At 32.8% G+C, this 16,499-nt stretch overlaps 3 protein-coding genes across 3 annotated transcripts; all 3 read right to left on the bottom strand.

Moving 5' to 3' along the window:
• Positions 1 to 1,977: 1,977 nt before the first annotated feature.
• Positions 1,978 to 5,169, bottom strand: LOC102595007 (cytochrome P450 71A22-like). The gene is made up of 2 exons (XM_006351358.2): positions 4,099 to 5,169; positions 1,978 to 2,688 (listed from the first exon to the last, which is right to left on the bottom strand). Exons 1-2 carry the CDS (start codon positions 5,038 to 5,040, stop codon positions 2,074 to 2,076), a joined length of 1,557 nt encoding a protein of 518 aa, XP_006351420.1. The 5' UTR covers positions 5,041 to 5,169; the 3' UTR covers positions 1,978 to 2,073.
• A 4,304-nt stretch (positions 5,170 to 9,473) lies between these two features.
• Positions 9,474 to 11,138, bottom strand: LOC102582207 (cytochrome P450 71A4-like). Its single transcript, XM_006351488.2, has 2 exons — positions 10,257 to 11,138; positions 9,474 to 10,158 (listed from the first exon to the last, which is right to left on the bottom strand). The coding sequence occupies exons 1-2, from the start codon at positions 11,100 to 11,102 to the stop codon at positions 9,556 to 9,558; spliced, it is 1,449 nt and encodes a 482-aa protein (XP_006351550.1). The 5' UTR covers positions 11,103 to 11,138; the 3' UTR covers positions 9,474 to 9,555.
• A 2,646-nt stretch (positions 11,139 to 13,784) lies between these two features.
• On the bottom strand, positions 13,785 to 15,585 carry LOC102594676 (cytochrome P450 71A4-like). Its single transcript, XM_006351357.2, has 2 exons — positions 14,646 to 15,585; positions 13,785 to 14,556 (listed from the first exon to the last, which is right to left on the bottom strand). Exons 1-2 carry the CDS (start codon positions 15,558 to 15,560, stop codon positions 13,951 to 13,953), a joined length of 1,521 nt encoding a protein of 506 aa, XP_006351419.1. The 5' UTR covers positions 15,561 to 15,585; the 3' UTR covers positions 13,785 to 13,950.
• Positions 15,586 to 16,499: the final 914 nt, after the last annotated feature.

Below are 16,499 nucleotides of genomic sequence, written 5' to 3'. Positions count from 1 at the left end.
AGGAGTACACTCTAAGGAGGTGAAATTCATTCAAGTGGAAGGTAGAGAAATGGCATAGGTGCTTGTGATTAAGAGCGGGGCATGATAAAGTATGGTACAATATTTGAAATTTTGATTTTTAAAAACACTATATAAGTCATATCAAATTAATTTGGTATGGTTCGATATATTAAAGTTTACTAGAAAATTATTAGGCTTTTCAAAAAACATCTCAATTATATCATACTAACCATAGCTTACACATATAAAAATATTGAAAAGAAAGTACAATCATGTAATTCCCTTGGTTAAATTCAAATCCACAAGTCTGAAGTTCACTGTTAGTAGCTGTGTTAGGAATTTTTGTCCAAATTTCATTTACTTATTGCAAAGTTATTAAACTTCAATAGTTAGGTTTTAAACTGTGTCCTTAAAAGCAGATATTTGTGGGAAAATCTAATAAGCCTTATATTTGATCCTTAAAACTCTACTTTAGAATAATTGCCTAATAAAGCTACATTATTATTTTAATAGCAAATTTATACTGTTAAACTCAATGCCCTATTTCATGCATAATTAGAAATTTTCTCATATTGTGCCATCCACAATGTGACCGAGCCCAGAAAATTCTCTTTTCTTAAAGCCCAATTTATATTTAAACGGACTTAGATAAAAAGGGTTACTTGATGTCAACTGTCAAGTGTCAAGCTCATTGCTTCTGGCCCAGAAAAAATGCCAAGAAAGGAATAGGCTACTTAGAAGTATAATTTACATAAATTTCATAGTGTTAGGAGTTAATTATATTATTTCTAAATTACAAAAATCCCTTAAAATTTATGGATTTCGGATACATCACTGGACTTCTGGATACATTAGCAAACATCCGGATACATAGGTGAAGGATATATCAGAGAGCGGTTAGGACATCCGGATACATCATTGGACTTCCGAATACATCAACATACATCCGTGTATACATCTATATATATGTGTGTGTGTGTGTGTGTGTGTGAGGTATGTATCTGAAAGGGGGACAAGGATGTATCAACGAGGGGAGAGTGATGTATCCGAGAGGGGATTTTAAAAAAAATGATAGGGAATTTTAGAGATTATGGTAAAGTAAGATGTGTATTTAGGTAATTTTTCCTAATTAAAACCTTCTCTTTTTTTCTCACTTTAAGAAATGGGAAACTTACATGAATGTACTCTTCGATTATCTAGTTTATCAACATGATCGAATTATATACTCGATATACTTTGATGGTATATGATGTGTATATTATATGTATAGTACATGTATATTTTATGCAGAGGCGAATCTAGGATTTTTCAAACATGGGTGCACCCAGAAAAATGTATTAAGTGGGAATTGATCCGAACATGGATGCATCAAGAAAAATGTATTAAGTGAGAATTGATTCTTCATCCTCAAGGTAAAAAGCTCAACATTTAACCATGTGGACCAGATAGACTTCTTATAGCACGGGTGCAAGAATATAATAATATACAAATTTTAGAAAATATATACATAAAATAGCTAGTTTTACGTAGAGACCACGGGTTCCGGTGCCTTATTTTTTACAAGTAGATTTGCCACTGATTATATGTATATTTAGTATAAATATACACTACATTATGCACATATTATATCGTATTGTATTGTATTGTATTGTAATATACAATACTATATTGTTTTGATGAATATAACATTTTTAGAATAGATTGTGTCATTTTCCGTCGTTATATAATGTCATACATCATCAATTTGAAGGAAAAACCTATATGTAAAGTAGAGTATGACGTAGAACTATTGTAAAAATGTACCGTAAATGATAAAATATGATTATTAAATGATACATAAAGACAAAATAATAAAAAAATACAAGGTATCGACACAATCACACCAAATCTGTCATTACACAAAATATGACTTTTCGTCATTACCTAATAATGGATTTAAACATAAGATACAATATAATATAAGTATTAATCAAAACAAACATCATATTTAAACTAACAACACAATACAATACCGTACGTACAATAGGTAACAACCATCCAAACAAGGTGCGAGTGAAAAACCAAAAAAAAAAACTAGGCGGTGTTTGAAGTTGCAACAGCAAACAGAGGAACTTTCCTGTGAATAGTTAAACCAGTACATTCTGTCATATCTAAATCATCCCCTTTTGCTCCATTTGGCAATTTCCAATCAAATTCCCTAACAACATTAGCTAGTACAAGCTCATTAGTAGCCATTGCAAATGAAATTCCAGGACATCCTCTTCTTCCTGCACCAAAAGGTATCAATCCAAAATCATGTCCTTTAAAATCAATCGAAGAATTCAAGAATCTCTCCGGCTTAAACTCCTCTGCATCATCCCAAATTTCAGGATCCCTTCCAATCGCCCATCCATTCGTTATAACCATTGTACCAGCAGCAACATCGTACCCCATCACCTTAACATCTTGTCTAGCTTGTCGAGGAACTAACAGAGGAATCGGAGGATGTAATCGCAATGTTTCCTTAATTACTGCTTTTAAATAATGCATTTTGTCCAAGTCATCCTCAGATAAAGTTTCATTTTTCGCTTTAGTTATTTCCCTGGCTTCGTTTTGGAGTTTGTTCATTGCTCCAGGATGCCTTAGAAGCTCTGTCATGGCCCATTCTAACACAGTGTAAGTTGTATCTGTTCCACCCGCAAATATGTCCTAGCAGATATATATTTATATAAGTTTCATGAAAGTCACTAAATTATTTGTGTAAACAAAAAGTCCTGAACTTTACCTAAGTATCGAATCGAGCTATAAGTGATGTGATTTATCACCAAAAATACCACCTTGGTGATAAATGACATCATTTCTATCATGATCATTGGAAGTCTTCTCAGATCATATGAAAACAAGTATTATTATACTATATTGATTTGTCGAAAAAATCGTGTGGGTGTGAAGGAGCATAGAATTAAAATATAGGAATATTCATTGAAGAATATGCTACCATGTGTTTCGTCAAAAATATTTATAATAGTTAGAGAGGGTCCGAATTGAAGAAGTTTCTTTCCTCATTCTATTATAAAATGGTGATATTTGCTGTCATCGTATCTCTATTACTAATATATATACATCTACAGCTAGCTAGCTAGCAGCTACCTGGAGTAATAATATAGAAAAAGAATAATAGAATATGAGTGTCATCTAAGCATCAACATTATATTATATTTGCTATAAAAACAATAATATATTTGTAATTATTAATCTTCCTACCCCTAAGCATTCCTTAGTACGTTGGAGGAGTTACAACTAATGTTATTCGTACAACATACCTGTGCAATCTCACGAGTAGGATCTGGATCTAATGTTATGTTATTCGTATGAGAAAAGAACTAAAGCAAAATGCTAATTAGCTGATGCAACCATGAAATAGATATCTCATGTGCAACTTCTTTAATTATGTTCCTACTTTGCACTCTATTTTAGCTATGATATTGGTACATAATTTAACTAGCTACAAAGCAAATTATAAGGCTATATCTTTGTAAAGCATTAATCCATCTTTCATTTAGTCTAGTATGTTAGTGACATAACTTAAGTAAATAGAAAGTGCACTCTATAACAACCATTCAAATCAATTTCCACGTAACCTAAGGATGTCGTACATGTTGATGATATAATTTAGACATAATACATAAACATGACTCTTAACTTGACTTCAATGGACAACTATGTCCTCCAACTTTGAGTGTGCACAAGTAGACACTTAAACTTGTATAAAATTGAACAAGTAGACACACTTGTCCTACATGGCATAATACACATAGGACGCCACGTAGGACACAAAATTGTCATGTAGGGTGCCAATTGCTCAATTTTCTACAAATTTAAAAGCCTACTTGTGCACATCCAAAGTTTAAAGGTCATAGTTGCCAGCTGATGTCGATCAAGTTAAGGGTCATGTTTATGTATTATGCCTATAATTTAAGTAGAGAAAAGTGTATTTCTAACCGTTTGATTAGTTTTAGGGTTTTAAGATGTGTTGATTACACAATTCAACAGAGTCAATATCAGACATGAATCATGATAGAACGCGCGCACAAAGAGAGGTAGAGAGAGAGAATCTACCACAATGAGAGCTTTGATGCCATCTCTGTCAATAGAAAAGCCATCCACCATGTTTTGTTTGTAAATCCCAAGCAAAACATCAACAAAGTCCTCTCTATTTTCATTTTCCACTTTGTCCCCCAACAATTCCTTCACTCTTTTATGACTATCTAAATGTTCTTCCACTACTCCTTCAAGAAACTCATCCATCTCCTTAGCAACTCTATCCACTTTTGCTTCTAAACCACTAACTCTATCAATCCATGCAAGTGAGGGTAAAAAAGTCCCAAAATCAAATCCACCTAATATCCCCACAAATTCCTTCATCAACTTCCTAAACTTCTCTCCACTCTCCCCTCCACTATATTTCCTCCCAAAAGCTGCTCTACTCACAATATCATTTGTAAGTGTCATAAACAATTCACTCAAATCCACTGCCTCTGGTGACCTCTCCTTAATTTTCTTGACTAACAAGGCAGTCTCTTCTTCCCTCACAACGCGAAAACCTTGAACCCTTTTTGTACTAAGCAATTGTAGTACACATATACTTCGCATTTGTCTCCAGTACTCACCATAAGGCGCGACAGACACATCCTTAAAGTCGTACAAAAGTTTCTTGTTGACATTGGATTTAGGCCTGTCGCAAAAAACAAGGTCATGTGTTTTCATGATCTCGGAAGCTGCTTCAGCTGAGGAAACAACAAGAGTATTTACGCTCCCGAGTTTAAGGAACATCAAAGGTCCATATTGTTGAGCTAATTTGTGTAAAGAGTGGTGAGGATACACACCTAGTTTGTGCATATGACCAATTAATGGTAGTTTTGGAGGGGAAGGGGGGAGATTTTTTTTGGTTTTAGATTTAGTCATGAGGAGACTCATAACAACAAAGGAAATGAGTAGTGAAAGGGCTAAAACATAAGACAAATAGGTACAATTTTCTAGCCATTGTAAAGAGGTGAACATATTCTCTATGTGTTTGGTTTCAAAATGGAGAACAAAAGGATGTTAGGGGAATTGAGATTGAAGTTTTAACACAAATTTGAATTTCTGAAGAAGAATATATATAGTGTACATTAAATTGGAAATTTTAACTTTTTGTAGACACAGTCAAGTGCATGATTTTGTGTTTTTTCATTTTAAAACAACATCCTATGTTTCATTTTTCAATTATTTTTTTTCCGGTTTGCACCTTCCTCCTCTCTTTCCACTTTAATCGTGGGTTGGTTAGCTTAATTTCTTTAATCTGATTTTATTAATTAAAAACATACACAAACAAATTTATATGACATTGCACATCTTCAGTGCACATGATAGTTTTATTTTGGTGGCCTTAAGTAAAAAATAAATTGAAGTTATTAAATTTTTGAATAATAATTAATATTTTTTTATTTAAACTTTAAAGTATATTCTTCTAAATGGTTTTAAGATGCAAAGTTGAAACTGTAATATAGTTCTTAAAAGATTATTTTGAGATGCAAAGTTGAATCTTTGTTTTTATATGAAAAAAATGGACTTTCTCCGTTTCAATCTGTTAATTTACTTTGACTTGACACAAAGTTTAAAATTTAATAATTAAAAAAGATTTTAAATTGTAGTATTAAACTAAACGGTCAATATAGTTTTTATTTTATTTTTATAAATATTTATAATATTTTAATATTACTAAAAAAATTAAGCCTCTCAAATTTTGAGGCACAAAACAAGTGCTTACGTTTACATGAATAGAGCCTCCCCTGGGATTTACGTATAGGTAGGCTTTTGAAATGTTATTTGTGAATAATGAAATAATATTTGCAAATCAATGTTTGTTTTAACTTTCGTGGGTCCAACAATAATGATTAAACTTCTATTATCCTAGTTGATACGTAGCTAAAAATGTCAGATGTTTTAAGGAGAAAATGATCTATTCTTGTTTTTCAATGATATATAGACATTATTCAAGTATTCTATAGTTTTCAAAAAGATTTTTCTTGTCATATTACGTATTACATAACAACTTTGAAATAAATTAATATCTGAAAGAAGGAACCGGACTAATTCAAATTGATAATACACATATCGATAAGGGTGGTTAGCACTTGGCAGTGAGAGACTTTAATAATATGGACATGAATTACATAATAATTGAGAAACTTTGTTTGCAAGGTTAAACAACTAATTAAAGCTTCTTCAGAAAATTTCTTTTGTTGAGATTGTCTACCAAGTCGAGTCGATGATTTATCAGAAATAGATCAAAATAGAAACGTTATTTGAACAAGCGGGTCCTTGAAATTAGGCGGTAAACTATAAGTTTTACGAAAGTGAAACTCATTTTAGATTGTTTGCTGCCTTTGGCCTTTTTTGCGTCGAGCTTTACGTTAATTAAGACTTAAGAGGAGTGAAAATATTTCTCAATCATATTATAATTAATTAAGGGTTAGTTTGGCAGGTATTCTTTGGAGGGCATGATGACGGACGAGTTTAACTAAGTAAATCAAAATCTTCCACATAGTACTCCATTCAAAATAGATTAGTGGTCGTTTGGTGGCTAATTAGAGTCGTGCAACTAAAGATAGTTATGAGAGTGTATATATATATATATATATATATATATTTCGCCTATTATTAGTTCATTCAAAGTCATTTTTTTTATAATTCAAAAGCCACATTCACAAAATCACTCAATCAATTGAATGTTTTTTCCATTTAATTTTGCTGATATGAAAATTTTATTTCAAGCCAATTATAAGAAATAAAAAGCTGCCCATTTTAATCATTTTATTAATCCGACTCGCTAAAACAATACGTACCAAATATATATTCTTTTGTTTTACCCTCAACCTATCCTAATTTTTTTCGTTTTAATATTCGTCCCTTGTTTGTATGCGTAATTTTATAAGCAGTATTTTTGTGGATGAGACAGAACCTGGGTTATTGGTCAAGAAATTATATAGATTTATTGACGATTATATCTTTATTTATTATTATTAGAGGAAATACATAATTACCCCATGGAACTTATATTTTTTTTTTAAGTAGACACGTTAACTTTACGGGGGTCCTATTACCCCACGAAACCATCCAAAAGCACAACAAATACATCATTTTTCACCATCAGTGCTCTCAATCCAAGAGTGTGTGCCACACCTCCAACCCATTTAACAAAGGCCGGGTTTTATCCTAACCCATTCATTTTTTAACCCATAACCCAAACCCTAAGAAACTTCCAACTCATTTCACTTACACCTACCTTCGTCTCTCTCTCTTCGACCGATCAAAACCCTAAGAAACTTCATGAGGCGAAGCTAGTTGGTAACATTGCTGGTTGAAATTTGTTGAATAGTGGTGTCGAAACGAAGAAGTAAAGGCTCATAGGTTAGTTATTTGAAAAATCTTTGAAAAAAAGTTTATTTTACATTGTAAGTGAATTTTGTAGTGATTAGTCATCAATTTATTTTACATTGTTTGATGCGTATTTCGTTTGTCTTGCATTTGACATCTCTCCCTCAAAACCTAATCACAGGAAAATTGAATTTCACAGATTTTAAACAAAAAAAAGTAATTAAAATGAGAAATTGCAGATCTCCAATGGCTAACAATGGAGAATTTTGGGAAGGTGGTCTATTTAATGAAGAAGCTAATTCAAATTGGGAATGCCACATGGCGTTTTAACATTGGTTGGATGTTGTTTTTTATTCCTTGACGCGCCCAACCTGCGTGACAACACTGATGGGTTTGAAACGGGTCAAAATGATGTATTTATTGTGCTTTTAGATGGTTTCGTGGGGTAATAGGACCCCCACAAACTTAAGGTGTCTACTTAAAAAAAAGGGAATAAGTTCCATAGGGTAATTATGTATTTCCTCTTATTATTATTAGAAACCAACTTTTTGGCCTCTAGCAAGAAGTCTTTGTGACTATGTTGTCGTCTTAAACTCTTGGACAAAAAAATTATGTACAGAAAGAGAGAAATTTCATGTCAGTACATAAACGTCAAGACAAAATAACCTAGTAGACAAACTAATAAATTAATATCAATAGTAGCAGTTAGGAAATGTAGGGTATTCCTCGACCATTTCTTCAGATAATTCTGAAGTTAATTAACACAATTAGCTGTTTAATATTTTGTGTAATCTTGTGTTTCTTTTGTTTTGAGGTGCACTCTTACATAGGTAGGGTGTACATGAATGGGTTGGTTCGGATTTTTAAATATCAAACCAAATTATTTGTATCAAATTTTTAAATTTATTAACCAAACTAATAAAACTTGGGTTTTTCAAATGCACTCTTATGTGGACGCTTGTTTTAGCCCTGTTTGAGAAAATTAAGTCATGAGTTTTCAATATTTCGTAGGCTGCATCAGCTGAGGACACAACAAGCGCTGGAATTTTGCCTAGTTGAAGAAGCATTAAGGGACCATATTTTTTGGACAGCATTTGGAAGGTGCTTGCCTAGTTGATGGAGATTTCCAATTACTGGAAGTTTCGATGGAGAAGGAGGTAAGTTTTTAAGAGGTTTAGAGATACATTTGAGGATGGAATATCATTTTTTAAAACTTAATTTTGTCAATAGGGCAACTTCTAGTGTTGTTAGAATCCCGACCAACTTATAGAACGAGTTTAAGTTATATACACCCTGACATAACATCTGCTAGTTGAATTATTGATCCCTGTGTAGTCTGTAGACGCTAACTTGCAAGTTTGCCCCATCAACATTTATTTATCTTTTTTTTTGGGTTAAAGTAATATAATTGAGATCTGTCATGTATTTTCTTGATTAACGTGGTGTATTCCTTGACCATTTCTTCAGATAATTGCTTCTTTTTCGTTTAAATCCTGATTTCGTTTTGCCTCTCCTAATCGTCAAGCCTGATTAACTCAACTCTTTTACCTGCCCCACATACTTGAATTACTTCTAATTCAAGGGTTATAGGTGCATCCTATTTCCAATTCTGCCTTATTTCCATTCCCCCCTTCGGCCTCTACCTCTTCAAGTCGTCATTCACTTCTTCAGTCTTGCTCCTCTTCTTCCTCTATATAGCGTGGGTTGGACTTAGCAGGCCCCCGAAGGATTTTTCGAGCGTTCCTTTATTATGAGGAGGAGGAGATGATAAGGCAGCTATTTTGCGATTCTTGCTAGTTTATCTTTTCTTGTCATGTTATCATAATTAACTTGTGAAATGTTGATGTTATTTAATTTTGTGGCAGAGGACTTGGGGTGCATTCTCACGCAGTATAATAGATGATAGAAAAAGGTCAAAATTTGATAACAAAGTAGTCATGATATAGTCAATGTCCTACTTCAATTGGACAAGGGCAAAATATCAAATGCGGATAAATTTAATAACTAATGTAATATAGTACTGATTAACATGGCGCAAAATTAAAAAGAAATTAAGTGAAACAATTAAAGGTAAATGAAAAACAAAAGTGTTCGACATTTATTTATGGCTTTGCATACAACAGTAAGAAATGGAGATGGAAAGAAAACTGATCCTAATTAATCAGAACATGGAGTGGCAATTGCTAGCAAAGGTGATTTCCTACGAATAGTGATGCCAGTGCATTCAGTCATGTCCAATTCTTCTTCTTTTGGTAATGCTAAATTGAACTTGTGCACAATCCTTGCTAATGCTAGCTCATTCACCATAATAGCAAAAGTACTTCCTGGACAGCCTCTCCTGCCACCTCCAAACGGAATCAACTCAAAGTTTTGTCCTTTGACATCAATATCACTATTCAAGAACCGCTCTGGCCGGAATTCCTCTGGATTTTCCCACAACAACGGGTCTCTTCCGATTGACCAAGCATTGATAATCACTTGAGTTTTAGCAGGTATGTGATAGCCTAGTAATTTTACATCTTTAATTGATTCTCGGGGAATTAATAGTGGAATCGGTGGATGAAGCCTAAGACTCTCCTTGATCGCTGCTTTCAGATAGTGCATATTTCCCAAGTCATCCTCTTTTATCTCCGCTTTCCCTTGGACTAATCTCCTCACTTCATTTTGTAATGTTTCCATGGCTCTTGGATGCCTCAAAAGCTCTGTCATTGTCCATTCTAGAGCTGTATGTGTTGTGTCCGTACCAGCAGCAAATGAATCCTATGTATTAAAAGGGAAACACAATTAATAATATTAAGAAAAAGATTAAGCCGAGCTTGCAAGTATATCTCTTTTGCACATATTGCCACGATGCTTGCCACGAGGACAGCCTTCAATGAATCCCTTTGAAGAGGAAATCCAGTTTCCTTTCCATTCTGAATTTCCAACAAAACGTCCACAAAGTCTTTAGCTTCACCCGCGTGGTATTCTCCTTTTGTGTTCCTAATAATGTGTTCTTCAAACACACTCTCCAAAAATATATCCAACTCTTTCGCCACTTTGTCAACTTTAGTGTCAAGACCAGTGATTCTATTGACCCATTCAAGCCATGGAATATAATCCCCAATGTTCAAAGTACCTAAAAGTGAAAGAAGTTTTTCTATGATTGCCTTGGCATTCATCCCACTTTTATTCACTTCATCATATTTCCTCCCTAATGCCACTCTGCTAATTATGTTATTAGTCATACAACTGAAAACATCTCTCAAATCTATCACTGAACTCGAAGAATCACATCCTTGCTTGATTTTTTCAATCATATTCGATGTCTCTTCTTCTCTGATATCACTATAAGATCGAACTCTTTTGTTGCTGAGAAGGTGAAGTACAGTGACACTTCTAATTTGTCTCCAGTATTCACCATAAGGACTAAAAGCCACATCCTTAGAGCCATAAAGGAGTTTATCTGCCATTCTAGATTTAGGCCTGCTTGAGCATACGAGATCGTGAGTTTTCATGATATCACGAGAAGCTTCAGCAGAAGAAGCAACAAGCACAGGCTTACTGCCCAAGTGCAGTAGCATGACTGGACCATATTTTTTGGATAGCTTATGGAGAGATGGTGGTAACTTTTTTGAAGTGTTGAAATTAGTAAAAAGCCATTTATGAAGAAAGAAAATGAAAACAAATAGAGGAAGTAAAAGAAAATAGCAGGGGAGATCCATTTTGTTTTTGTTGTAGCTAGCAGGAGTACCGAGATACAAAAATATCTAAGTTCGGGGTTTTAAGAAGTATAACAGCTACGGTTTCTAATTATTTGTCCACTTTTGATTGACACACCTATTAAGAAAACAATAATTGACTTTGTGAGTTTATCATTTTACCTTTATTAATTATTAAGTTGATGAATTAAAAAACTTAAAATTTTCAATAAGTTCTACCTTTTTCAAAGTAATTAATTGAGGGTATAATAAATAAATTCCTTTTTTGATTTGTCAAAATTGACAAGTAATTAGGTATAACTAAAAAATGAAATGTATACAAGTAATTAGGGACAGAGGGAGTACTAGTCTTATTATGATCAACCGCAGACTATAACTTGCAAGTTTTCTCCATGAATACTTCTTTTTTATTTATTTTAAAAAAAACAATATAATTATAATTTGCCTAGATCTATTTTAAAATGACGAGAGTTCTAAGGATTGAGATGTTTATATCATGTTTCGTGATCATGATCAAACTAATCACGCATTTCTTGATTCTTTCAGAGCTTCATAATACCTAAAGAAAAGTTCTTTTGCATGAAAATAAGAATTCACGTTGTGATATCGACCAATTTCTTGAAGAAATTATATAGTGATGGAGACCACTTTCTTCTTTATTCGATCAAAAACAAATTATTCAATTCTTTATTCTCTCAGAGCTTTAGAGTATACGTATAGAAATAATCTTTTGGTGAGAAAAAGATACATGTATATAGTGGTGTCGACCTCTTTCCTGAGGATATTATTATTTGAGAAAGTGAAAAGGATGAGTTTATTAAATTAATTGGGAAAATTATATATAATAGCAAACTATTAATTCAAATTAAATGCTGTAAACATAGTTTGATTTAATTGTACCCATAGCAAACTGTTGTTATTTAGCCTCTCTCCTGGTGAATCTCTCTCGCCACTCTCGTTCTCGCTGGGCAATCTCGCTCGCCACTCTCACTCGTCTCTCTCACTTTATACAAACACAAATGTATACATTGCGTTTGTGTTTGTATAAAGCGAGAGAAAATTGTATATACAAATACAAATGCATATATTTCGTCCTATACACTTATGATTATACAAATATGATCTTTCCCTGCCGAGTTTTCTTTTGTCTTTCTCTCTTTCTCGCTTTATACAAACACAAATTATATAATTGATTCTTTTGTATATGTATACCGAAATAGATTATTCAATTGCTTCTTTTGTATATATGTATAGCGAAATAGCCATAGCAAACATAAAGTTTACTATGGAGCGCAATTATGCAAACTATAGTTATAACATACAAATATGATTTTTGTGTTTACTATATGTGAAAGTTGTTCAACTAATAATGATGCTTTTAGTTGTAAATTGTTTAGTTTTTGGTATATATTTAACTGGAGGAGATAATGATAATATCCTTGGGTTCTTTTTGCACCCTTAGGGTTGTTGGTAGTATAAATTAGAAAAAAATAATGCATACGCGTAGCTTTGTGTATTATCAATATCTTATTTTGTAGTGTATATTTTTAATTTATGTATAACTAATGCAAGGATTATACATTCTATTTGATATTATGTCATGTGTAACTAATATTGTCAAATCATCGTATTGTCAATGTAAAGTTTTTAACGTATGCGTTAACTGTTAAATATCGTACTGCAAATTCTGTTTTTCCAACAAAATAACTTCAAACAAATTTCATACAAATAATGAAATATATAATATGAAGTTAAATAAATTTTGGAAACAAAAAATCATATAATAACAAGATGAAAGGAAGAAGAGTCAAGTCCTCTGAATCACAGAGTTTCCTTAAGGAAATTATTCCCCTCAAGTACCCGAGGTTATGGAATATATTCTCCCAGGATAAAATGACTCACGAAAAACAAATAGTGATACCTCAAATTTGTTGTCCAGCGAACCACTCAATTGCTTGTAATCACACTTGAAGTTTTTTTTGGAAAAGCAGAAACTTTTTTCTTACTATGTAGTGTTTTTCTTCTTGTAAACTTGTTTCAAAACTTATTTCAATATCTGAGAAAAAATCAGATATTTATAGCCTATAGGTGAGCACAATGATTCATGCGTGATATGTGAAAAAGGTAACCTAGAAATACAAAAGGTTGCATTCATCTGTCATGAGTATTCATGAATGGAATAACTCCATTCATACTTGCAGCATTTTCACATTTTTAATTCACCAATCTTTATTCTATGTACCATTATCCATTCATACACATTATAAATGAACCCAACATTAACATGGTTAAAACAAAATCTTTTCCACACCTTCCACTTGTATTTGTGGAGAATATTTTTGTAAAAAATATTTATTTTTAGAAATTATGAAGTGCATGTTATTTTTAACATATCAAACAAAACAATGCATAAAAAATAATGTCAACTTATTAATATAGCATAACTAATATCAACATTACTAATGAAGCATAGTCAACACGATTATTTGACACACACCCTATCCTTGTATATTTTGCGATTTGACCCTTTACCCAGTCATTCATTTATCATTTATGAAATCATAAAAGAGTTCATTTTGTGAGAGTAAAATAGGGATGATGTTTTTTTCAATTTCAAGTTCATTTTGTGATGGTAAAATTGAGATGATGTATTACAATTTCAATTTTTTTGAGAAAGAAAACCAATACGTCAAAATACTAATTGCATAAAACAACATACAAATTAACACCCAAAAAGGAAGTCGACCAATACACTTATTACATATTGTGAAATTATTAACTACTAGCAATACTAGTAACTTAGTTTAATTAATAATATTGGTGAATAAGACTATGGAGAAAAAACTCCTAACTAGCTAGAGCATGGAGTGGCCACAACTAGCAAAGGTGATTTCCTACGAGTAGTGATGCCAGTGCATTCAGTCATGTCCAAATATTCTTCTTTTGGTAACGCAAAATTGAACTTGTGCACAAGCCTTGCTAATGCTAGCTCAATTACCGCAATAGCAAAACTACTTCCTGGGCAGCCCCTTCTACCAGCTCCAAACGGAATCAACTCAAAGTTTAGTCCTTTTACATCAATATCACTATTTAAGAATCTCTCAGGCCGAAACTCCTCTGGATTTTCCCATAATAAGGGTTCTCTTCCGATCGCCCAAACATTAATAATGGCTTGAGTTCTAACAGGTATGTGATAATAGCCTAATAATTTCACGTCTTCCATTGATTCTCGAGGAACTAATAGTGAATTCGGTGGATGAAGCCTAAGGCTTTCGTTGATAACAGCCCTCAGATACTCCATATTTTTTAGATCATCCTCTGTTACCTCTGATTTTCCTTGAGTTAATCCTTGCACTTCATTCTGTAATGTTTTCATGGCCCTTGGCTGCCTCAAAAGCTCTGCCATTGTCCAATCTAGAGCTGTATATATTGTATCCGTCCCAGCAGCAAACGAATCCTATGATAGAAAATAATAAACACGAAATAAAATTTAAAATAGATTGTTATGTTGGATTTAATAATGCATTGGAAATACGAGATTCTTACCAAGAGGATAGCTTTCAATGAATCCCTTTGAAGAGGAAAACCAGTTTCCTTTCCATTTTGAATTTCTAGCAAAACATCTACGAAATCTTTAGCTTCAGCCGCGCTGTATTCTTTTTCCTTGGTCCTAATAATGTGTTCTTCAATCACACTCTCTAAAAATGTATCCAACTTTTTAGCTATTTTCTCCACTTTGGTGTTTAAACCAGTGATTTTATTGACCCATTCAAGCCATGGAATATAATCCCCCACGTTAAAAGTACCCAAAAGTTGAAGAAATTCTGCTAGAATGGTTTTTGCATCTATTCCACTTTCCCTCTCATTATATATCCTCCCTAACGCCACTCTGCTAATTATGTTATTAGTCAGAGAACATAAATGATCTCCCAAATTTATTACTGAACTCGAAGAATCACATCCTTGCCTAATTTTTTCAATCATATTTGCCGTTTCTTCTTCTCTGACATAACGAAAAGATTGGACTCTTTTGTTGTTAAGAAGGTGAAGCACGACAATACTTCTAACTTGCCTCCAATATTCACCAAATGGACTAAAGCCCACGTCCTTAGAGCCATAAAAAAGTCTGTCGATTATGCTGGATTTAGGTCTGGTTGCCCATACGAGATCGTGAGTTTTCATGATATCGCGAGCAGCATCGACAGAGGAAGCAACAATCACTGGCTTACTGCCCAAATGAAGTAACATGACTGGACCATATTTTTTCGATAGTTTATGGAGAGAACGATGAGGATGTGACCCAAGTTGGTGCAAATTGCCTATGATTGGAAGCTTGCTTGGAGATGGTGGTAATAATATATTTTGGGTATTTGAAGTAGTAAAGAAGCAGTGATGAATTAGGAGGAAAATGAAGAAAAACAGGGGAATTAGAAGAGAATACCAGGGACAGGGGAGATCCATTTTTTTGGGTAGTTAGATAGTAAAATGAAATCAAATTAATAACACCTATAAGTTGATAAAATTATTGATTCCATTGCACCCAGATATATAGAGACTATTAAATACTTTTTGTTTTAAAAAATAATAAAAATGTATGTTTTGGTGGATTTTACTTTAACATGGCAAGAGTTCAGATTACACACTACAAAAAAAATATAGGAGTAATTATTAGCTAAGAAATTTGTCAATGACCCATAATTAACATAATTATTTGGTAATTCATTGCCAATCAATCGTTAAGCTGGTTTAGCGACAAACATATGTTATATTTAGGATGAGTTTTTGCCCAAAGCCATCCATTTAATCTGGGATTATGACAGTATTTTTGTTATTATATAGGGAAAACGGTAAATATGCCTTCTACTTTATTATTTAACGTTATCCTCTGTTATATTACTTGATCAAATTTACACTTACGGTAATTGATCTTATCAAATATACCCTTCCATTAAAGATTTCCCCTGATCTGGCCAAAATTGTCTAATTTCACCCCAAAACACCAATTTCAAAAGAATCCCCAATGCCTTGCGACCCACCAAACTAAAACACAAATCAGATTATGTAACTGTATGGGTGTGTTTGGTAGGAAAGAAAAATGTTTTCCAATTTTCTCAAATTTGGTTAGGTAAAATGTTTTCCAAATCAATTCATTTTCCTCAAATTTAAGGAAAATGACTTTCCTTCAAAAATTAAAGAAAACATTTTCCAAAACTCTCTTTCAACTTCAAATTACAATTATTATTATTATTTTCATTTAAAGTTTTTTTTAAAAAAAATATTTTCAACCTCAATTTTTAATTTTTTTACCCCACACTCACCCCCTACCCCCCCTCCAAAAAAAAAAATTAAATTTATTTTTTTAAAAATATTTCCAATTTAAATTTTTTATTTTCATCCCAA

Source organism: Solanum tuberosum, unplaced genomic scaffold (assembly GCF_000226075.1).
Source record: "Solanum tuberosum cultivar DM 1-3 516 R44 unplaced genomic scaffold, SolTub_3.0 scf00127, whole genome shotgun sequence".
Taxonomy (NCBI): Eukaryota; Viridiplantae; Streptophyta; class Magnoliopsida; order Solanales; family Solanaceae; genus Solanum; species Solanum tuberosum.
This window is presented reverse-complemented; position numbering and strand designations above follow the sequence as displayed.

What these genes read in the sequence shown, in the direction of transcription:
- LOC102582207 (XM_006351488.2), bottom strand. Translation starts at nt 11,102, where the DNA reads ATGGATCTCCCCTGCTATTTTCTTTTACTTCCTCTATTTGTTTTCATT. An exon ending in CATTGAAGGCTGTCCTCGTG is followed by an intron (nt 10,159 to 10,256) that starts GCAAGCATCGTG and finishes TTTAATACATAG; the next exon opens with GATTCATTTGCTGCTGGTAC.
- LOC102594676 (XM_006351357.2), bottom strand. Translation starts at nt 15,560, where the DNA reads ATGGATCTCCCCTGTCCCTGGTATTCTCTTCTAATTCCCCTGTTTTTC. An exon ending in CATTGAAAGCTATCCTCTTG is followed by an intron (nt 14,557 to 14,645) that starts GTAAGAATCTCG and finishes TTTCTATCATAG; the next exon opens with GATTCGTTTGCTGCTGGGAC.
- LOC102595007 (XM_006351358.2), bottom strand. Translation starts at nt 5,040, where the DNA reads ATGTTCACCTCTTTACAATGGCTAGAAAATTGTACCTATTTGTCTTAT. An exon ending in GCATCAAAGCTCTCATTGTG is followed by an intron (nt 2,689 to 4,098) that starts GTAGATTCTCTC and finishes TATATCTGCTAG; the next exon opens with GACATATTTGCGGGTGGAAC.